At 43.9% G+C, this 23,830-nt stretch overlaps 1 protein-coding gene across 1 annotated transcript in view; it reads left to right on the top strand.

Annotated features, from left to right (window-relative positions):
* Positions 1–23,830, top strand: part of LOC124594035 (agrin-like) — a 536,557-nt gene that overhangs the window by 391,936 nt on the left and 120,791 nt on the right. The window contains exons 9-10 of the mRNA XM_047132385.1: positions 4,136–4,336; positions 22,156–22,566. Coding sequence (XP_046988341.1) covers positions 4,136–4,336; positions 22,156–22,566 — 612 coding nt within the window. The remainder of the gene's footprint in view (positions 1–4,135; positions 4,337–22,155; positions 22,567–23,830) is intronic.

Below are 23,830 nucleotides of genomic sequence, written 5' to 3'. Positions count from 1 at the left end.
TCTGTAATTTTACAGCACTTCGTAAAATATTTTTGTACCCGAATCACGTTTTATTTAAACAAATTTGTTAAAGCCTTCCTACGGTGACAGGAAGTTACACATTATACAGAAATAATTACTGAATAATAGACACATATCATTAACATCGATTTATAGTAGGATTATGGAACCTATACTATGTTCCAACGTTATACGATACCTCAAAGATGTCACATTTTCGTATTAATTGATGGGAAGTTATCTATTCAAGCCAAAGTATTATATGTTTTCCTCCAAGGCAGTGTTACGGGTCGTCTACTCTTTCTGATCTATACAAACGATTTCCTTCTGACGTTGTTTGCAGGTGATGTGATTTGCCTTCTAATAAAGTCATAAGCAAATCTAAATAAATTACAAAATGATTCAGACATTATATCTGCACGATGAAAAAAATGGCAATTGACTTCAAACAATAAAAAGTGTCACATCCTCTACGTTGATTACCAACAAAAAATTTTACATTTCAGTAAAAGACAAATCATACAAATTTTTAAGTTGTAGAATTAACTAAATACCTAAGGATTACGGTAACGAAGAACTTAAATTGTATACAAAATTTTGTGATGTAGGCAAACCAAAGATTGTTTTATTGGCAGAATACTACTAAATTTACCAAAGATACTGCTGACTCTACGCTTGTCCATACTTTTCTGGAGTACTGCTACGCGGCAAAGGATCCTTCTGCTACTCACGCACTTCAAGGTCCTTTTGCGGAGGACGCTGAGAGAAAAACTTGTAATTGGCTCGTAGCACATTGGTTGGTGGGACAAGCTCCGCATCCTTCTCCTAGGGCAGCTATCTTACAGTTTATGAAAGAAATGAACATGTAACTGCCCATTACACCACAGAACTGATGCGAAAGTTGATGACGAGCATCTAGAACAGTGTTTCTCAACCTTGGGGATAATTAGTCGCTGAGAGGCGAAATGAAATTTTCTGAGGGGTAAAATGTAATCTATTCGATTCTGTTTCACACACGAAACTAAATAATTTTCAGAATATCATTACTATTATCACAATTTTGTAAGACCCTAATACTATTTACGTAAGTTATCAATAATTACTTTTTCTCAATTAGCAGCATTAATGCGGTGGGAGTTACAGATTCCTCACATAGTCCACCCACTACACACGTATGTTGTGCTTTGTCCAGTACATCGCTGATGATAAAAGTGAGTTACATAACAAATGCTAGATATCTCTGGAAAATGTCTTCTTCAGCTTGTAAATAGTAACTGCAGTAGTCCAGAAATTGCTTCATTAGTCTCTCCAAAATAGGTAAATGAATTAATTGACAGCACGACGCAGCAGTAATTACATAAGGGCTAATATAGTGCTGCACACAGTATTATTATTATTATTATTATTATTATTATTATCATTGAGTAGTTCGAGGCAAAGAATTAACAGTCTGAAGTGGTCCAGTTTCTGCCAGTTCAGAAGTAAGGATTGACAAATAGTAAGTATAGTGCTCACATCCGAACATGGTTGATTTCAGATGGGGTTGCAGTGTGCAGGTCAATCAATTGCCACAATGGAGAGGAGTAATGGCAGTGGATGCATGTTTTGTAACCAGTGTCTGCACTCACTGTAGATAGTTTGCTTTCTTATCTGAGAAGGAGTTGCGGGTAGCACTTGCGATGCACCACGAATTCATTCGTCATTCATTCTAACAATACACACACACTAAATATCATTCGTCTTTTACATCTATCATCATTTTAAAAATAAAAGTGTTCGAAGAAAAGTCTTTCATTTTACTGTCTAGTTAGGTTAAGTTCGTAAACTGTTTGTGTACCGCTGGGTTATGATATAACGTGCATGGCAAAATGGCGCTATCCAAATCAAGCGCCGAGGCAACTGTGGTGCTCCGAGGGACGTAAGTAACAAGAGCGAACGGCGGCTGCAGAGATATATAAGGACAAAGACACGGCCGGCCGCTGTGGCCGAGTAGTTCTAGGCACTTCAGTCCAAAGCCGCGCGCCTGCTACGGTCGCAGGTTCGAATCCTGCCTCGGGCATGGATGTATGTGATGTGCTTAGGTTAGTAACGTTTAAGTCCACTACTTGCCATTAAAATTGCTACACTACGAAGATCACGTGCTAAAGGCTCGAAATTTAACCGACAGGGACAAGATGCTGTAATATGCAAATAATTAGCTTTTCAGAGCATTCACACAAGGTTGGCGCCCGTCGCAACACCTACAACGTGCTGACATGAGGAAAGTTTCCAACCGATTTCTCATACACAAACAGCAGTTGACCGGCGTTGCCTGGTGAAAAGTTGTTGTGATGCCTCGTGTAAGGAGGAGAAATGCGTACCATCACGTTTCCGACTTTGATAAAGGTCGGATTGTAGCCTATCGCGATTGCGGTTTATCGTATCGCGACATTTCTGCTCGCGTTGGTCGAGATCCAATGACTGCTAACAGAATATGGAATCGGTGGATTCACGAAGACAATATGGAACGCCGTTCTGGATCCCAATGGCCTCGTATCACTAGCAGTCGAGATGACAGGCATCTTATCCGCGTGGCTGTAACGGATCGTGCAGGCACGTCTCGATCCCTTAGTGAAAAGATGGAGACGTTTGCAAGACAATAACCATCTCCACGAACAGTTCGACGACATTTACAGCAGCATGGACTATCAGCTCGGAGCCCATGGCTGCGGTTACCCTTGGCACTGCATCACAGACAGGAGCCTGCGATAGTGTACTCAAGGACTAGCCTCGGTGCACGAATGGCAAAACGTCATTTTTTCGGATGAATCCAGGTTCTGTTTACAGCATCACGATGGTCGAATCCGTGTTTGGCGACATCGTGGTGAACCACATTGGAAGCGAGTATTCATCATCGCCATAATGGCGTATCAACCGGCGTGATGGTATGGGGTGCCATTGGTTACACGTCTCGGTCACTTCTTGTTCGAATTGCCGGCACTTTGAACAGTGGACGTTACATTTCAGATGTGTTACGACCCGTGGCTCTACCCTTCATTCAGTTCCTCCGAAACCGTACATTTCAGCAGGATAATGCACGACCGCATGTTACAGGTCCCGTATGGGCATTTCTGGATACAGAAAATGTTCGGCTGCTGCCCTGGCCAGCACATTCTCCAGATCTCTCACCAATTGAAAACGTCTGGTCAATGGTGGCCGAGCAACTGGCTCGTCACAATACGCCAGTCACTACTCTTGATGAACTGTGGTATCGTGTTGAAGCTGCATGGGCAGCTGTACCTGTACACGCAATCCAAGCTCTGTTTGACTCAATGCCCAGGCGTATGAAGGCCGTTATTACGGCCAGAGATGGTTGTTCTGGGTACTGATTTCTCAGCTTTTATGCACCGAAATTGCGTGAAAATGTAACCACATGTCAGTTCTAGTATAATATATGTGTCCAATGAATACCCGTTTATCATCTGCATTTCTTCTTGGTGTAGCAATTTTAATGGCCAGTAGTGTATTTCCCGTATTAACTGTTTTGTTCGCTGTGGTAGAAATTTTTTCATTTTGTTACTTTAACAAATTCTATCTGTTGTTTAAGCGTACGTGATCTAGAGCCTGTTGTAAGACAAGGAGCTTTTGATTCAGCTCAAAAAAATTGTTCAAATGGCTCTGAGCACTATGGGACTTAACGTCTGAGGTCATCAGTCCCCTAGAACTTAGAACTACTTAAATCTAACTAACCTAAGGACATCACACACATCCATGTCCGAGGCAGGAGACTGTAGCGCTTAGAACCGCTCGGCCACCCCGGCCGGCAGAGATGCATTCAACCAGTCTTTAGACTGAAGACTATAATAACAACAACAGTGGTAGAATGGAGAACTCAACACTTCACTATAAACTAGGAGCACAGTCACTGTTAACCTTTAGACGACGATTCAATTGCCCCACCGGCCATCCTCATTCAGGTTCTCCGTGATTTCCCTAAATCGCCACAGGCTCGTGCCTGGATGGTTCCTTTGAAAAGGACATGGCCTATTTCCCTCCCCGCCCTTTGTCAAACCAAGCTCGTGCTCTATATCTGATGACCGCGCTGTCGACGGGACCTCAGACTCTAATCTTGCTTATTGTTCTGTCCACGTTTCAGATGACTGCGAGGGCGACCTGTGCTCCGCGCAGTGTGAGCAGGCGTGCCCCCTGCCCGGCCCAGAGGACGCGGTGTGCTGGTCCGGACGTACCTACCCCAGCTCCTGCCACGCGCGCCGCGACGCCTGCCTTGCGGGCGTCGACGTCAGCGCCGTTACCGCCGGCGCCTGTCCTGACACCAGCAGCAGTGCAGGCCTCCAAGGTGGGTCAGCACTGCGGAAGCGCGCTCGACCAGTGAGAAGATGTAGGGGGGGGGGGGGGGGGGGAAGGTGGTTGTAGTACAGGTAGAGAGGGGTTACACGCTGCGGTGAAGATAAAGCTACGGATGGCAGAGGGTTAGTCATTTGTTGCAGGTAGTGACAAGACGCACAGAAAACCTTAATGCAGTCCACGATAGTGTCCGGAAGTGCGCATATAGTAAGTTTTCTCTCGTGTTTGGCAGATATTTTCGGTTTTGGTTCTGTAAAGTTTGATGAAAATCAGTTCAGATAAATACTCCCCACTACGATGGCCTGCATCAATGGAAAATAGAGTTCGGTTCTACTGACAAACAAAATATTGTTACAAAGTTTTGCACAGGGCTACTTGGTTCAGTGAGCGTTTCTAAATTAAAATTGAAACAAATGAGCTCTCGGTCACAATTATTTTTAGTCTTATTGAACAGGTTTCAACACTTCTAAGCATGTCTTCATCAGAATTAAACAATTAAAATGGCCTGTTTCATAGTCACATATTTATAGGAAAAGACATTTTTATATAAAAAGTGTAAGTACTGACTAACAACAAAAGACAGAGGCAGTATGTCACATAAAAATAATTAACAGGCCAGAAGGGCTTTAGTCACAAAATATATAAAAATGTCATTTTAATTGTTTAATTCTGATGAAGGCACTCTTAGGAGTGTTGAAACCTTGTCAATAAGACTAAAATTAATTGAGACCGAGTGCTAATTTGTTTCAATTTTAAAATATTGTTAAACGATTCATTTTATGTTGCATACCCAACCTCAAGGAAGACGTCATATTACTCTGTTGTGATATTCAGATGTGAGATAATTATTGACGGTGACAGTAGAACGCAAGGCGCCAGCAGTCCTTGCAGAAGCAACTGAGATCGACTGTCACGCGAGTCTATGTCTGTACCACAATTATACACTGTGAACATTAATAAAACTTGCAAACTGCAAGGACGGATTCATGACTGCAAATGGAGGAAAGAAGGTCCTATGAACATGTGTCCGGAGATGGCACTGACGAATGAAAGCTCCTCTGATCACCTGCCGTGCCTTCACTGGGTGCTGCAGGCTGTGTGACTGTCGGAACGTACTGTATGCAGCAGAGTGGTCCGGTATTCATGTAGGGAACAAGCCGAGATGGTGTTTGTGTATCATTAAGCAGATGGAAACAGTCGAAAGGCAGCAAGGCTATAGCAAAACAAGTACCCTTACAGACACCAAACACGTCACACAACAATTCAAGTCCTTTTAGGACGTTTGAGTGATTGTGGGTCCTTTCAGACAGACGATAGCGCAAGGGAGGCGGCGGACCATGCGTACACCAGATTTGAAGGACTGAGATCTACAGGATATTGAGGCGAACCGTAGTACAAGCTCCAGACAAAGGGCCAGTCAACATCGTGTAAGCCAAAGTATGATTATGTGTATCCTGCGTGGCATTCCATCTCATGGAAGCCACTATGAACATATGTTGTGACGTGGCTGCGATGCAGCTCTGTATTATATGTCCCGGGGCGATTTATCGTTGTCGCACACACACCGTCCCTTTCCGCACACATGTTCATAGGACCTTTACCCTCCATTTCCTGCCAGGAATTCTTCCCTGCAGTTTGTCGGTTTTATTACTGTTCACCCTGTGTATTTGCATGGCAGAGGGTACAGTCAGTTTTACGACGTACTCGTGTTTCTTCCGTTTCCCTTCACATATTGATCGCTGGAATAATGACCTCCTGTATACTTCTCTCACGCTGTAGTTAATCTGATCTTGTCGTCACGGTTCCTACGCGAAGGGTACGTAAAAGGTTGTAGTATGTATCCAGGTTCCTCACTTTATTATGTTTCTTGAAACTTTCCATGGAGGTTTTCGGGCATTAGCTTAAGTATTTCTTCAAATTTCTGCCAGTTCAGGTTTTCAGCGTTTTCTGTGATTCTCTCCCATAGGAAAAACACACTTTGGACTATTGGTGCTGTCATTCTTTGTACACGTTAAATAACCTCTGATAGTATTATTTCGTATGAGTTCCACATACTTGTGCAATATTCTAGGTTGGGCCACGTGATCATTTTGTAAGCAATTTCTCGTGTAGAATGGCGGCATTTTTCTAGTACTCTACCAATGAACCAGTCTGCAACTTGATTTCCCTATGACTGAGACTATATCACGATTCCGTTCCACAGCCCCGCAAATTGTTGCATTCAAATACATGTTTGAATTGACTGGTACCATTTACAACGCACTGATATTGTAATCTAAGGATACTACGTTTCTTTTTAATTCTAAGTTTCTGAACGCTGAAAGCAAGTTGCCACTCTTTGCAGAACTTTCAACTCTTATCAAGACATGGCAATATTTGTGCAACTTTTTCGAGACAATACTTCATTGTACACAATACGCCATCTGCAAAATGTGTGAGGTTACTGTTAATAACGTCTTTCAAGCCACTAATATAGAATATGAACAATAAGTATCCCAACACACAGCGTTGGGATGCTGGGACACGCCACAAGTTACTTATAAATCTCTCGATTACTTTACATCCAGGATAACATGATGTATCCTTCCTAGTAAGTAATCATCGATCCATTCATAAATTTCGTTTTATACCCCATGTGATCGTATTTTCGTTTATAAGTGTCGTTGTGGGACTGTGTCAAAAGCTTTTCGGACGCCAAGAAACATTACATTAATCTGATTCCTTGATCCCTGGGTTTTAGGACGTCTTGTGAACAGGACGCAAGTTGGCATTCGCATCACCGATATTTATTGAAGCCACACGGGTTCATGTGAAGGAGGTCGCTCTGTTCGAAATATCTCATTACGTTATAGTTCAGAACATACTGTAAAGTGTGTTCCGTGATACAGCAACCTTACTCCGAGGCTGCTGGAAACCTGCATTTTGGTTCTGTCGCAAGTATAGTCAAACTGAATGTGTTAACAGAGAAATTATGGAATTTCTATCGATCTGACATATTAAATGACACATTAAGCAATATATTGTTTGTAATGAGGAAAAAAAACGATGTTTCCGACGACGCCAGGCCTCGTTAACACGTCATTGGGGCTCTTAAATTGGGTGTATGTACCAACTCATTACAAAACGGAAAATCAAAATTTTTGTACGCTCCCGGCGGAGGTTCGAGTCCTCCCTCGGGCATGGGTGTGTGTGTTTGTCCTTAGGATAATTTAGATTAAGGAGTGTGTAAGCTTAGGGACTGATGACCTTAGCAGTTAAGTCCCATAAGATTTCACAAACATACACAATATTTTGTAAACACCTTAGGGAAAGCAATTGACGAACAGCTGTGTTGTGTGTGTGTGTGTGTGTGTGTGTAAAGTGAATTAATATTGCTTTGTTAGTAGTGTTCATTACTGCTAACAGAAATGTATCGCACAAAACTTGTGCAAGTCCTTTATAATAATAGTAATAGAAAATAATATCCTTTATTGTGTTCACATTCGTGGAAAGTAGTGCACGTGTAACACAGGAAAATTCCTCTAAAAAAACTGATATGGCGAATGAAAAAGTCGTTTTACTGAACAATCCCGGACTGATAACGAGCGTAGCATTCAACGAACAGATACAGGCTCCCAAAATTTCTCCACACACAGTTCAGTGGAGACATACGCGTGTCATGTTTGCTGTTTTTGCTCAACGCACACTCAGCGATGACGGAATGAAGTCCTAACGGTACCGACCGGCCACGGGTTCATACTCAGCTCACAGGCATCACTGGATGCGGATACGTAGGGGCATGTGGTTCTCTCCCGGCCATGTCAGTTTACGAGACCGGAGGCGCTACTTCTCAATGAAGTTTGCCTCACAAGGGCTGAACGCAGCCTGCTTGCCAACAGCGCTCGTCACACAATATGGTCACCCATCCAAGTGCTAGCCCACCCCGGCAGCGCTTAACTCCGGTGATCTAACGGGAAACGACGTTACCACCGCGGCAAGGTCGTTGTCCGGTCAAAAGCATAATGTTGTTAAGAACAATGTAGTTCTCTCCAATGTCACTCGGTGTTGTGTACATTACGCTTTCTTTGCTGTTCCCACTGTTTTTTTTTTTTTTCGGTCATATAAACTGCGGCAGTATAGATGTGCTCCTGTATCTATCCTAATCGTGAACGGATATCTTTTTCTATCCATTGCCGTTGCACTCTAAGTTATATCAGTGTTGGTGCACCTCTGAATCGCAATGCGGCAGCGATTTTGTATGGTATGAGATTTTCTAGTAGTCCTTACAAGGGAACCTCCCCATCGCACCCCCCTCAGATTTAGTTGTAAGTTGGCACAGTGGATAGGCCTTGGAAAACTGAACACAGATCAATCGAGAAAACAGGAAGAAGTTGTGTGGAACTATGAAAAAAAATAAGCAAAATATACAAACTGAGTAGTCCATGCACAAGATAGGCAACATCAAGGACAATGAGAGCTCGGTAGCACCGTGGTCCCGTGGTTAGCGTGGGCAGCTGCGGAACGAAGGGTTCTTGGTTTAAGTCTTCCCTCGAGTGAAAAGTTTAATTTTTTTATTTTCAGACAATTATTATCTGTCCGTCCGTCCGATGCGATGTAAGTGCGCCGTAGTATGCATCCACAAGAAAAACTAAATCGGGCAAGCAAGAATCTTTTTACCCATTCGCCAAATATACAAGTTAGGTGGGTTGACAACATATTCCTGTCATGTGACGGACATGCCGTCACTAGTGTCGTATAGAATATATCAGACGTGTTTTCATGTGGAGGAATCAGTTGACCTATGACCTTGCGATCAAATTTTTTTCGGTTCCCATTGGAGAGGCACGTCCTTTCGTCTACTAATCGCACGGTTTTGCGGTGCGGTCGCAAAACACAGACACTAAACTTATTACAGTGAACAGAGACGTTAATGAACGAACGGACAGTTCATAACCTTGCGAAAATAAAGAAAGTAAAATTTTCACTCAAGGGAAGACTTGAACCGAGGACCTCTCGTTCCGTAGATGCTCACGCTAATCGCGGGACCACGGCGCGCCTGAGCTGCCATCGTCCTTGATGTTGCCTATCTTGCGCTTGGGCTACTCAGTTTGTATATTTTGCTTTTTTTTCAGAGTTCCTCACAATTTCTTCCTCTTTTCTCGACTGATCTGTGTTCAGTTTTTCAAAGCCTATCCACTGTGCGAACTTGGAACTAAATCTAAGGGGGATGCGATGGGGAGGTTCCCTTGTTAGTAGGATTAGAGAGGCATGTGGCATGAGCTGTCTGCACACAGGTCAAACAATTCCCATAAATTGATAGCCGGAAGTTTGTGGGTGCGCATCAGACGCCCAATGTGTCCCGGATGTGATTTATCTGGTTCAGATCGGACGAACGTGATGACCCAGTGATCACAACGACTGAATTTAAAAGACTATGACACGTGCCGGGCAATGTACATTTTACTTATTCTTTCTTTACTTATTATAAAGAGCTTTTCACAGCGACGCTCCTAAAGGTATGTAAGGAATTGTTAGGCCATCTTATGTTGATAATTATCTTTATTTCTTTACTATAAACTTTTTTGCTTCCGTAGGGGCTTTCAGGCTGATGTTGTTGCATTTAAGTGTTGCGTAGCCGCCCGGTAGAAATAAAGTTGCCAACACTACCAGTAGCAGCCTTTGCTATTTTGAAAGACGTAGCTAAGATGACCCCACTCCAGGCCTTTCTTGTCATACGTTTCACAACACCGTAGACAGTTTTCAGTAATACAACAGATTTTATAAATGATTTGTAGTTTCAGCTTATTCTCACCTTCTTCATTTATACAAAACTGTCGTCGACGTGAAAAACCTGCCGCCCTGGGGGGTCGCACGGTTCACCCTCCCCCTCCCCTCCGCTCAACCCCCTCAGCCACTCCCCCCCACCCCCACCCCCATCCCTCAGCCCACCCACCAGCCCCCACAGCCCGCCCCCAGAGCCAGCTCTGAGAACCTCACGAAACACGAAACTATCGCACGAATAGCACACAATCTTCTCCGTTCGCAAGATGCTCGTTGCCAATCTGCCCTTTGTCAACGTTGCTTATGTCAGAGGATTTCTCAATTTCCGACCCATATCGTCGCTAGAAAGATTCCGCATTCGTTTCTGCTTCGCATATATGCTTTTGTGCTGCCATCCGGCGGCTTTCAGTCTTCTTGTGCGCAATGTTCATAGTTTTTTTTTTTTTTTTGGCTCATCAGCTTATTTTTAAGGCAGTAAATTTCCTTCTAAAATTCAATTGTGTGTTACATCACCAACTCTCAGATGTTACCGACCCTTTTTATCAGTCATTTTTCCACAAGTTTCTGTCCTCACCTCCTCAGCCTAAATAAACGCTGGCCACACTGTACACATTAATACGAGAGCACATTGCAGTCAACACTATTCAATTGCCAAGCAAATATCGACGTCTATATGATGAATTGATTCCTAAGTAGACATCCATTCCAATGAATTGTACGTCTTTTCAGCTGTAATATATAGAGCTGATGAGAACTTTACCGTTAGAATTTGAGCAGTTGTACTTATGAAGTTGGCTGGTATTTTTATGCTATAGGTTTGCAGTATAAAGTAACCAGTCACTGAAAAATTATATTTCTCTAGATTTTTTTTAAAGTTACCATTCTTTGCATTCATCCACATAGGACACGTTTCGCGTTTTAGGCTAAACAAACTTTTCGTGCACTTACTTTATATTTTTTCAATATTTTTTCAGAAAATCCTGATTCATATTTTAGAAGAAGGAAGAGTTGTTAAAGCTTCAAATAGCTCTCAGCACTATGGGACTTAATTTCTGAGGTCATCAGTCCCCTATAACTTAGAACTACTTAAACCTGACTAACCTAAGGACATCACATACATCCATGGCCGAGGCAGGATTCGAACCTGCGACCGTAGCGGTCGCATTGTTCCAGACTGTAGTGCCTAGAACCGCTCGGCCACACGGGCCGGCAGTTGTCAAAGACGATGCTTTCCCATGGAGAGGTTTTCACAAAAATTAGACCCCTTGCTTATTTTCTGCTGCAGTTATAGGAAGACTCCTTTATATGAAAGTCTGGTCGACACTCCTATAGACGTAGATTTTTAAGTGCCACAATGCGATCCACAAAACCTCTTCCTTCTTCTGTCACAATACTAACTTTCACTTATTGAGATTTGTAATCGACAGAATCATTTTCACTTTCCAGCAATGAACAACTCAAGAGTAGTAAATTTTTCTAGTTTCCGCCGACAATAGATCAAACGACAGAGCAGCCCGTATAAACTGTTCATGACTTCAGAAATAAGAAATGAACAAGAAAAATGAAATACCGTCAGACATTTGCTTCTTGGTCTACACATAGAAATCACCAAAAAAAATCTATGAATGAGGCTGTTTCCTTGTGGTATCACTCATTAATATTTCCTCCTGACTGAGCGTCTGAGCATGGGAAGAATATCTGCTTGTAGTAAACGATTGTTACAAGACTTATTATTGTGGGCACTAGTATAGCGATATGTAAATACGTCAGAATATTTCTAGGTTACTCCCTGAAAACCACCTCTTGTAATATTCTTCGTAGGGTTTCACGAAGTATTTGATTTGTTCTCAGTGTGTTTGGCAGTTTACATTTTGTAAAATTTCTGTTAACCTCTCTCGACGGTCAAATTAATTTGTATTCAGTTGTGCTATCCTTGTTTAACTACTTACGATGTCCCTTATTAGCTCATCCTGATATGAATGCCATACAATTTTCAGTTTTTCGAAATATCACCATGAAAGTATTTTGCATGTAGTTCATTTCGTAGACACTATGCAGTTCCTTATACATCAATAAATCAGAGCTGTTACATGTTTTATCTACAACTGACGCACCCGTTCAACTTCACACCATTATAAATTTCTGTTGTCAGGCATCTGTCTGGCATCAAGGACTCCCGACCGACAAATAGTTTAGCCAAAAGCTACTACAGTTTTATCTTTCGTGAACTTTTCAATTTTACGTTGGTCTGCATCAGGTGCTGACTGCCAGTCTTTGCAACTACCTAATATTTAGTCAAAATGAACGGATATTACCACAAATTTTATCGCGAAGAATTTCATAGACATGTGCGTCATCCGCGAAATGTCTGAGATTGAGACTAACACTATTCGTTAAGTTATTAATTTTACAGAGCCTGCAATTCACTGCTAACCATTAAAATTGCAACATCGTGAAGGCAACATGCAATAAACATCAAGTTGCCAAACTTGGATATGCAAATAATAAGCATTTCAACGCAACCATAGAAAGTACAGGGTTATTACAAATGATTGAAGCGATTTCACAGCTCTACAATAACTTTATTATTTGAGATATTTTCACAATGCTTTGCACACACATACAAAAACTCAAAAAGTTTTTTTAGGCATTCACAAATGTTCGATATGTGCCCCTTTAGTGATTCGGCAGACATCAAGCCGATAATCAAGTTCCTCCCACACTCGGCGCAGCATGTCCCCATCAATGAGTTCGAAAGCATCGTTGATGCGAGCTCGCAGTTCTGGCACGTTTCTTGGTAGAGGAGGTTTAAACACTGAATCTTTCACATAACCCCACAGAAAGAAATCGCATGGGGTTAAGTTGGGAGAGCGTGGAGGCCATGACATGAACTGCTGATCATGATCTACACCACGATCGATCCATCGGTTTTCCAATCTCCTGTTCAAGAAATGCCGAACATCATGATGGAAGTGCGGTGGAGCACCATCCTGTTGAAAGATGAAGTCGGCGCTGTCGGGCTCCAGTTGTGGCATGAGCCAATTTTCCAGCATGTCCAGATACACGTGTTCTGTAACGTTTTTTTCGCAGAAGAAAAAGGGGCCGTAAACTTTAAACCGTGAGATTGCACAAAACATGTTAACTTTTGGTGAATTGTGAATTTGCTGCACGAATGCGTGAGGATTCTCTACCGCCCAGATTTGCACATTGTGTCTTTTCACTTCACCATTAAGAAAAAATGTTGCTTCATCACTGAAAACAAGTTTCGCACTGAACGCATCCTCTTCCATGAGCTGTTGCAACCGCGCCGAAAATTCAAAGCGTTTGACTTTGTCATCGGCTGTCAGGGCTTGTAGCAATTGTAAACGGTAAGGCTTCTGCTTTAGCCTTTTCCGTAAGATTTTCCAAACCGTCGGCTGTGGTACGTTTAGCTCCCTGCTTGCTTTATTCGTCGACTTCCGCGGGCTACGCGTGAAACTTGTCCGCACGCGTTCAACCGTTTCTTCGCTCACTGCAGGCCGACCCGTTGATTTCTCCCTACAGAGGCATCCAGAAGCTTTAAACTGCGCATACCATCGCCGAATGGAGTTAGCAGTTGGTGGATCTTTGTTGAACTTCGTCCTGAAGTGTCGTTGCACTCTTATGACTGACTGATGTGAGTGCATTTCAAGCACGACATACGCTTTCTCGGCTCCTGTCGCCATTTTGTCTCACTGCGCTCTCGAGCGCTCTGGCGGCAGAAACCTGAAGTGCGGCTTCAGCCGAACAAAACTTTATGAGTTTTTCTACATATCTGTAGTGTGTCGTGACCATATGTCAATGAATGGAGCTACAGTGAATTTATGAAATCGCTTCAATCATTTGTAATAGCCCTGTAGTTAGGAATAACACCATCTAGGTTTTATACAAGAAAATATCATGCAATATTTTCTCATCCAGAAATCGCATATGAATTTTGGTTACTTGTGGGAAGATGATGTTACTAGATCAGATCATGTAGTTTTTTTGCTCATGTAAGAAGGAGAAAAGTCTATTTGCAGTGTCGGAATTCTACAGCAGCGGAATAGTGGCCTATAGAGACTACGATAAATCTGTTCGGTGGGGTACTGTCATACGAATGTGGAATCTATGGGTTCATGTGAGCCATACTAAATGTCGTGCAGAATCTAAACGGGCCCGTGAGATTAGCACCTGAGAGTACAGAATTGTTTACTCAGCCGTACAGGATCGTATCGCCATGTCACGTGACCTGAGTCCGAAAACTGGTTTGTTTGCAGCCAGACAGTTATTCAAACTGACATTACGACGACTTCTGGAGCACCGCAGACTGTCAGAACGGTAGCCATTGTTACGAACTAGAGGAGATGAGAGAACGTACAATAGGCAACAAGAACGAACTGAAGAAGTGGACGAACAACAAACGGCAGCAGATCTGAGACTTTTCCCACTTGCAAGAAGGTTTATCATTTGCTTGCAAAGAAGTGGAATCACATCAGATTCAAACGACGGAGTCAAGTCTGAGTTTCATGCTGTAGGAACTTCTGAACCCGAAGCCTACGACTAAAGAGAACTCTACCATTGATAAAAAGAAGAAAAAAATCGAGTAGGACGTATGTACAATATGCTAAGACTTAATACTTCGTGTGCGATTCGTATAAGAGCACTGTTAAGTATTTGCTAATCGAATTCGAACGATAATTAAATCTCAGAGCGAGCTAACAATACCTCCGTACATAACATGTATGTAACCATTAGAATGTAGAAGACTGGAGGTTACAAATTATGCTGGACTCATAACTGTGATGTTAGTAATCAATTCTTTCTCCTCTTACTCCCCTCCTCCTTTATTTCTCTATAACTTTTATACCTTTCCTCCATACGCATCTAATTGCAGTGGTAGCGATAGTAGTAGATTATAGAGTGCCCAGTAAGAGGCAGGGGAGGAAAAAAAGTATTATCTTCGCAAACAGAAATCATCCCCCGCCACGTAGGCAGAAGTGCCAATACATTATCACTTTGAAGATTCCCAGAACATGTAACGTATATTGAGTATTTAGAGGACGTAATTCTGCGCTCATGGCTCTAGAGAGTTTTATTCTGCTCCTGTAATATAGGCCTTATACCACTGTCAATCATAAATATTAGTTGTCGTTTTACGGCTACCCACAAAGGTCCAGTGTCGGCTGTAATTATCGTATGGCAACGAAACCTGGTAGATATGCTAATGCATTAATGCGGAACTGATTTACGCTGGAAGAAAATTACTTCAAATTTTGGCCACCTGGTGCAAATCTGGCGCTGTACACTGTTCGTATGACGGTATGGCATCCACGCTGTCATTTTGCAAGTCATATCGCGAGTAAACTGTATGGCCATCGAGAAGAGAGCGCGGGCGCTGTTAGCGAAACTGTTTTATGTGAATGGCAGCAATTACAGTATGAGATTTTCACTCTGCAGCGGAGTGTGCGCTGATATGAAACTTCCTGGCAGATTAAAACTGTGTGCCGGACCGAGACTCGAACTCAGGACCTTTGCCTTTCGCGGGCAAGTACTCTACCATCTGAGCTATCCAAGCACGACTCATTCCCCGTCCTCACAGCTTTACTTCCACCAGTACCTCGTCTTCTTCTGTCTAAACTTCACAGAAGCTCTCCTGCGAACCTTGCGGAACTAGCACTCCTTCAAGAAAGGATAATGCGGAGACATGGCTTAGCCACAGCCTCGGGGATGTTTCCAGAATGAGATTTTCACTCTACAGCGTAGTGTGCGCTGACATGAAACTTCCTGGCAGATTAAAACTGTGTGCCGGACCGAGACTGGAACTCGGGACCTTTGCTTTTCGCGGGCAAGGTACTGGCGGAGGTAAAGCCGCGAGGACGGGGCGTGAGTCGTGCTTGGGTAGCTCAGATAGTAGAGCGCCTGCCCGCGAAAGGCAAAGGTCCCGAGTTTGAGTCTCTGTCCGTCACACAGTTTTAATCTGCCAGGAAGTTTCAGCAATTACAGTGGTACATTGGGAGAGTATCGCCGAATGAAAGATCTGAGGACAGACCTGAGGTGATTAAATGGTTTAATGAAAATGGTATGGATATTCGGAAACACAGGTGAGCTTGTTGCGGCACCTGGAAGAGAAAGGCTCCCTGTCCCGGTGGGAGTTACTGACGTCGTGGCCGTTGCTGTAATTGACCCTTAGTCCGGTGTAGTGCTACTGCTCCTGCAGTGTCGCGAGAATTGTTCATCCCATAGTCAACAGCACAAGACGTTTTGCGGTCTGTTTTACACAAGGTCCAGAAGGTGCAGCAACTGATACCTCATGATCCGCAGCAATGTTCTGACTTTGCTCTTTGGTTTCAGGCACGGATCGAAGTTGATGACATGTGTCCGAACGATATTCTATGGAGTGACGTGGTACGTTTTACACTACGGGTGCAATAAATACACAGAACCCTGTGCCGGCCCGTGTGGCCGAGCAGTTCTAGGCGCTTCAGTCTGGAACAATGCGACCGCTACGGTCGCAGGTTCGAATCCTGCCTCGGGCATGGATGTGTGTGATGTCCTTAGGTTAGTTAGGTTTAAGTAGTTCTAAGTTCTAGGGGACTGCTGACCTCAGAAGTTAAGTCCCATAGTGCTGAGAGCCGTTTGAACCACTTTGAACTCCCGAATTTGGGGTACTGTTAATCTGCGTGTTATGCACAAAGAGCTATTGCACTCGCCAAATGTGACCATGTGGTGCTGATTCATAAGTACCTTTATTCTCGGTCCATTCCTCTTTGAAGAGAAAACACTCAGAGGGACTGTCAGGTGTACGGTGACGTCTGCACGTTATCGAGACGTCCTTGTAAAACATGTGATTCACGTTTTGGAACAACGCAATTGTGTGCAGGCCATTGTTTTCAGACAATATATGGTCACTCTCCAATGAAAGATCTGCTTGAACGCGTTATCTCCAGAGGTTTTCCAGATACATGGCCTGCAAGATCACCTGATCTGAATCCATGTGACTTTTAGCTCTGAGGATATCTGAAAGAACGCCTCTATTAGGAACAGGTTCGGTTTCTACCTGAAGACCAGTAGACAGGAATAAGTTGCTGAGATTCCACCAGAATTGCTGAAAGCAACTGTTGATCACGTCGTTTTACAGATGCATCTCTGGCGCTCATTTTGAACAAACTGTGTAAACGGCGGCTAACAATAAAATCAACATTACGCCTTTTTCACTTGTTTGACCTATTCTTCCCATTTCCCGTTTTATAAGTCTTCGTTGCATTCACAGAGCCAGATTTGCACCTGGTAGCCAAAACTAGAATTGCTTTTCTCCAGCGTAAATCGGTTTCCAATTAACGCATTAGAATATCTACCAAGTTTCGCTACAGCCCTCACTGGTCCCCTGTGAGTAGCTGCAGTTTAATTAAAACCCTCTGGTAAATTGTAACTAGAAGTTGTCTATCAAAACGTAGCATTAGTATGTTCTCTCATTACTAAACACAGGTTTTCAATAGTTTTGAATATTCCTGTGCACGAGAATGTGTTAAATTTCCTCCTACCCTTCCTTATCCACAAAACTAATATGAGTTGTTCACTTCCCCCTTTCCTCCTCCCCCCCGCCCCCCCCCCCCCACACACACACAATCCACCCAACCCCACCATCAGCCCAACTCCTCACCCCATCTAGTCCAGATCCTGGATTCGCTCGTCATACTAGATTTTCTGTTTGTGTATCTTAATGTAAAATACTTGACTAGAAGAAGGGATCGGTTGTCAGGACATATTCTGAGGCATCAAGGGATCACCAATTTAGTATTGGAGGGCAGCGTGGGGGGTAAAAATCATAGATGGAGACCAAGAGATGAATGCACTAAACATATTCAGAAGGATGTTTGTTTACTGAAGGCTATGAAGGGAGATGAATTAATTAAAAATGTATTAAGAACAGTAGAGGCGCTCCAATATATACACTACTGGCCATTAAAATTGCTACACCACGAAGATGACGTGCTACAGACGCGATATTTAACCGGCAGGAAGACGATGCTGTGATATGCAAATGATCAGCTTTTCAGAGCATTCACACAAGGTTGGCGCCAGTGCCGACACCTACAACGTGCTGACATGAGGAAAGTTTCCAACCGATTTCTCATACACAAACAGCAGTTGACCGGCGTTACCTGATGAAACGTTGTTGTGATGCCTCGTGTAAGGAGGAGAAATGCGTACCATCACGTTTCCGACTTTGGTAAAGGTCGGATTGTAGCCTAACACGATTGCGGTTTATCGTACCGCGACATTGCTGCTCCCGTTGGTCGAGATCCAATGACTGTTAGCAGAATATGGAATCGGTGGGTTCAGGAGGATAATACGGAACGCCGTGCTGGATCCCAACGGTCTCGTATCACTAGCAGTCGAGATGACAGGCATCTTATCCGCGTGGCTGTAACGGATCGTCGCTACCGTCTGGAGCCGCGCGACCACTACGGTCGCAGGTTCGAATCCTGCGTCGGGCATGGATGTGTGTGATGTCCTTAGGTTAGTTAGGTTTAAGTAGTTCTAAGTCCTAGGGGACTGATGGCCTCAGAAGTTGAGTTCCATAGTGCTCAGAGCCATTTGTAATGGATCGTGCAGCCACGTCCCGATCCATGAGTCAGCAGATGGAGACGTTTGCAAGACAACAACTATCTGCACGAACAGTTCGACAACGTTTGCAGCAGCATGGACTATCAGCTCGGAGACCATGGCTGCGGTTACCCTTGACGCTGCTCACAGACAGAAGCGCCTGCGACTGGGTACTCAACGACGAACCTGGGTGCACGAATGGCAAAACGTCATTTTTTCGGATGAATCCAGGTTCTGTTTACAGCATCATGATGGTCGCATCCGTTTGTGGCGACGTCGCGGTGAACGCACATTGGAAGCGTGTATTCGTCATTGCCATACTGTCGTATCACCCGGCGTGATGGAACGAGGTGCCATTGGTTACACGTCTCGGTCACCTCTTGTTCGCATTTACGGCACTTTACGACCCGTGGCTCTACCCTTCATTCGATCCCTGCAAAACCCTACATTTCAGCAGGATAATGCACGACCGCATGTTACAGGTCCTGTATGGGCCTTTCTGGATACAGAAAATGTTCGACTGTGGCTCTGGTCAGCACGTTCTCCAGATCTCTCACCAACTGAAAAGGTCTGGTCAATGGTGGCCGAGCAACTGGCTCGTCACAATACGCCAGTCACTACTCTTGATGAACTGTGGTATCGTGTTGAAGCTGCATGGGCAGCTGTACCTGTACACGCTATCCAAGCTCTTTTTGACTTAATGCCCAGGCGTATCAAGGCCGTTCTTACGGCCAGAGGTGGTTGTTCTGGGTACTGGTTTCTCAGGATCTATGCACCCAAATTGCGTGAAAATGTAATCACATATCAGTTCTAGTACAATATATTTGTGCAATGAATACCCGTTTATCATCTGCATTTCTTCTTGGTGTAGCAATTTTAATGGCCAGTAGTGTGTTAATAGTTCACCCCGACGGGACTCTCAGTTCATGGGATAATAGGAGTAATTGTTTCGATAGAAGTCAGAAGACGGCGTGTGATTTCCTAGAGATGTTCATTTGTTACCAGTCGCTGCTAACCTTAGCTTTTAATAGTGAGTGCAAAGGTTACCTTCGTTGAAAACATCTCACTAAATGTAAACTACTTCATACACAATTAGATGCAACACTTCTGTGGTCCTTAACTCCACGTGTTACGTGAGCATTCGTTGACGAATACGTAAACGCAGTGAACACAATATTGTCTGCTATTTAAGATTGTTCATGTCGGACGAGACGAGAAAACTGCCTGTACCAATCGAGGCCATCCGACGTGTGTCAATACCGCTACTCCCGTCAGCTACAGGGGTGAGAGACGTCTTAAGCAGCCGTCACACGCTCAGTATTATTGGCTGAATAATATTGTTTCAGTATATTGCGCGGAAGTGCGAGACCAAGAACGGCACAACTTAATTGTCAATATTTATGTCCGGAAGCTGTCAGCTAAAACTCTGTCTTGCCGGCCGACGTGGCCGTGCGGTTCTAGGCGCTGCTGTCTGGAACCGCGAGACCGCCACGGTCGCAGGATCGAATCCTGCCTCGGGTATGGATGTGTGTGATGTCCTTAGGTTAGTTAGGTTTAACTGGTTCTAAGTTCTAGGGGACTAATGACCTCAGAAGTAGGATGTGAAACGGACCGACTTGGAGCAGAGCAGGAGAGGCACCATAGGACATTTTAATTTCCACTGTCTATACTTTTACAAATAAATTCATGAGACTTTGCCAGCATGACTAGGAAGGATTCAGGATTCACAGTCATAGTAGCAATGGAAGTTCAAAACAGAAAAAAATAAATTTTTTTTACTTGTGAAATTTCATCATTTTTTTTACTTACTATTGGCTGTATTTGTTGCTATAAGTACACTTTTCTTCATAAGTAATAGAGATTCTGCGATGTATTTTGCACAGCATGCAAACTATACTTACAGTGTTATGAATCTCTAGAATTTTCCAAATATATTACAAACTGTGGTAAAAATTGAGAAAATTAACTATAAAATTTGAGTTTTTTTTTCAAACATGAAGTTTAAAATGTAACAGCTCACTCATTTTTTCATAAATTATATAAATTCCGGAGTTTCATACAGCTGTAAGTATGGTTTGTTTGCTGTGCAAAATTCATCGAAGAGTCTCTCTTACTTTGAAGAAAAGTGAACCTATAGCAACAAATGCAGCCAATAATAAGTGAAAAATGATGAAATTTCACATGTAAAAAAATTATTTTGTTATGTTTTTGAACTTTAACTGCTATCAGTGTGACTCCTGAATTCTTCCTGGACAATCACGCGGGGTAGCAGTGCGTTCTAGGGGCGCCTTGTCACGGTTCGCGCGGCTCCCCCCGTCGGAGGTTCGAGTTCTCCCTCGGGCATTGGTGTGTGTATGTTGTCCTTAGCGTAAGTTAGTTTAGGTTAGATTAAGTAGTGTGTAAGCCTAATGAGCGATGACCTCAGCATTTTGGTCCCATAGTCCTTACCAAAAATTTCCACATTTTCCTTCCTGGTCATGCTGACAAAGTTTTATGAATTTATTTGCAAAAGTATGGACAGTGGAAATTAAAATGCCCTGTGGGGCCTTTCCTGCTTCAGGTCGGCCCGTTTGACGTCCAACCCCCCCCCTCCCTCCCTTAAAAGGACGTCATTTCGTGATCCTGGAGATTATTCAAAAGAATGTGACCAACATGTTTGAGGCCCTACCAGTTGAAGCGATTCAGCGCTGTTCCCAAGCCTGGGAACGACGAGTTCAAGAGTGTACAACAGCTGCCGAAAGAAACTACTTTGAAGGGTACAATATTGTTGTTTGAAAATAAAATAAGCCGGCCCTGTGACCGAGCGGTTCTAGGCGCTTCAGTCCGGGACCGCGCTGCTACTACGGTCACAGGTTCGAATCCTGCTTCGGGCATGGATGCGTGTGATGTCCTTAGGTTAGATAGGTTTAAGTAGTTCTAAGTTCTAGGGGACTGATGACCACAGCTGTTAAGTCCCATAATGCTTCGAGCCATTTGAACCATTTGGAAAAAATAAAATCTTTGGTAGATAAAAATCAGTGTCATTACTTTTCTCACACACTTCGTATACAGTATAGTGAATATTTTTAAAGACCTGCAGTATTATTCAGTATATTGCGCAAACCGTGAGTATCAGTCTGAGACAGTCAACACCAACTGAGTGCTGGCCGGAGTGGGCGTGCGATTCTAGGCGCTACAGTGTGGAACCGCGTGACCGCTACGGTCGCAGGTTCGAATTCTGCCTCGGGCGTGGATGTATGTGATGTCCTTAGGTTAGTTAGGTTTAAGTAGTCTAAGTTCTAGGGGACTGATGGCCTTAGAAGTTGTCCCATAGTGGGCAGAGCCATTTGAACCATTTTTGAACCAACTGAGTATCGGGCAATATTGTCAGCGTGAGATCCTCTTTAGAGTAAACGCCGGGCAGAATCAAAGTGGCGGATGTGCTAGTGTGATTGTGTGGTGCAGCTACGACCGGGGGCACGGTGTCGCCTTCGGAGGAGGGCGAGTGGCCGTACCCGGAGGCGACGTGCGAGGAGACGACGTGCGAGCTGGGCGCGACGTGCGAGCAGCCGGCGGGCGGCGGGCCCGCGGTGTGCGCCTGCCGCTTCGACTGCGCCGCGGCGCCGCGCGACGGCCCGCTCTGCGCCTCCGACCTGCGCGTCTACCCCTCGACGTGCGCGCTGCGCGCCGAGGCGTGCCACGCGCGCCGCGAGCTGCGCCTGCGGCCCATGGAACTCTGCCAAGGTGTGTCCCTGCCCGCCGGCTCCTCTGCGGTCCGCGTCCCCCGCCCACACGCGCCACCACGCGGCCCTAAGCCACCTGACGAACGCTACAGCGTCTCATTATCCTCACCACTAGCAGGGTCCGGGATGGGATGTAACTGGCGCACGTCACTGCTGGCTAGAATATCCGCTACTGTTTGAGATCTACCTATCTTTTTTCTTTCTTTCTTTTGCTACCGCCTTTATCCCGCATTGCGCCCGGGGTCGGCAGGGTTAAGTCCCAATTCCTACAATTGTGTTTATCACCTCTTAAGTGAAAAGTTGACTCATACTAAAGATAAAGCTCCATTTTTTCCACTGAAATCGTTGTCAGCACATTACCATAGACCGACATCGTAGTTCCAGATTTCCAGACCGCTTAGCACAGCAAATATATGCACCAAAACTACATTTTTTGGAGAGAGCCCTAATGTGATGTGGCACTGGGGTGGGGTTGTAATATGCAAGTACAAACATGAGAACTACCAAATACTGCACATTAGCTACCAAAATACTGAAATCAAGTTGGTGACTACTCGATGTACTTCATGATGTCCTCAATAAGCAGAATCGACAGAGGTCGAATGCAAACGCTAAAACCGTAGTTCGTCTGTGATTTACAGAATTGTCTTTCTATTACGACCTTCTTTAGTACTAGAGTGTGAAGGTATATGTTTTGTTGGTGGTAGAAGTGTTGTAGTTTGTGCAAACTGTGTTTGTTGTTTGTTGTTGTGGTCTTCAGTCCTGAGACTGGTTTGATGCAGCTCTCCATGCTACTGTATCCTGTGCAAGCTTCTTCATCTCCCAGTACTTACTGCAACCTACATCCTTCTGAATCTGCTTAGTGTACTCATCTCTTGCTCTCCCTCTACGATTTTTACCCTCCACACTGCCCTCCAATGCTAAATTTGTGATCCCTTGATGCCTCAAAACATGTCCTACCAACTGATCCCTTCTTCTAGTCAAGTTGTGGCACAAACTTCTCTTCTCCCCAATCCTATTCAATACCTCCTCATTAGTTACGTGATCTACCCAAGTTATCTTCAGCATTCTTCTGTAGCACCACATTTCGAAAGCTTCTATTCACTTCTTGTCCAAACTGGTTATCGTCCATGTTATACTTCCATACATGGCTACACTCCATACAAATACTTTCAGAAACGCCTTCCTGACACTTAAATCTATACTCGATGTTAACAAATTTCTCTTCTTCAGAAACGATTTCCTTGCCATTGGCAGTCTACATTTTATATCCTCTCTACTTCGACCATCATCAGTTATTTTACTCCCTAAATAGCAAAACTCCTTTACTACTTTAAGTGTCTCATTTCCTAATCTAATCCCCTCAGCATCACCCGATTTAATTTGACTACATTCCA

The sequence above is a fragment of the Schistocerca americana genome, chromosome 2, assembly GCF_021461395.2.
Source record: "Schistocerca americana isolate TAMUIC-IGC-003095 chromosome 2, iqSchAmer2.1, whole genome shotgun sequence".
NCBI classification, from domain to species: domain Eukaryota; kingdom Metazoa; phylum Arthropoda; class Insecta; order Orthoptera; family Acrididae; genus Schistocerca; species Schistocerca americana.
Note: the sequence above shows the minus strand (reverse complement) of the source record. Positions and strands in the feature narration are given on the sequence as shown.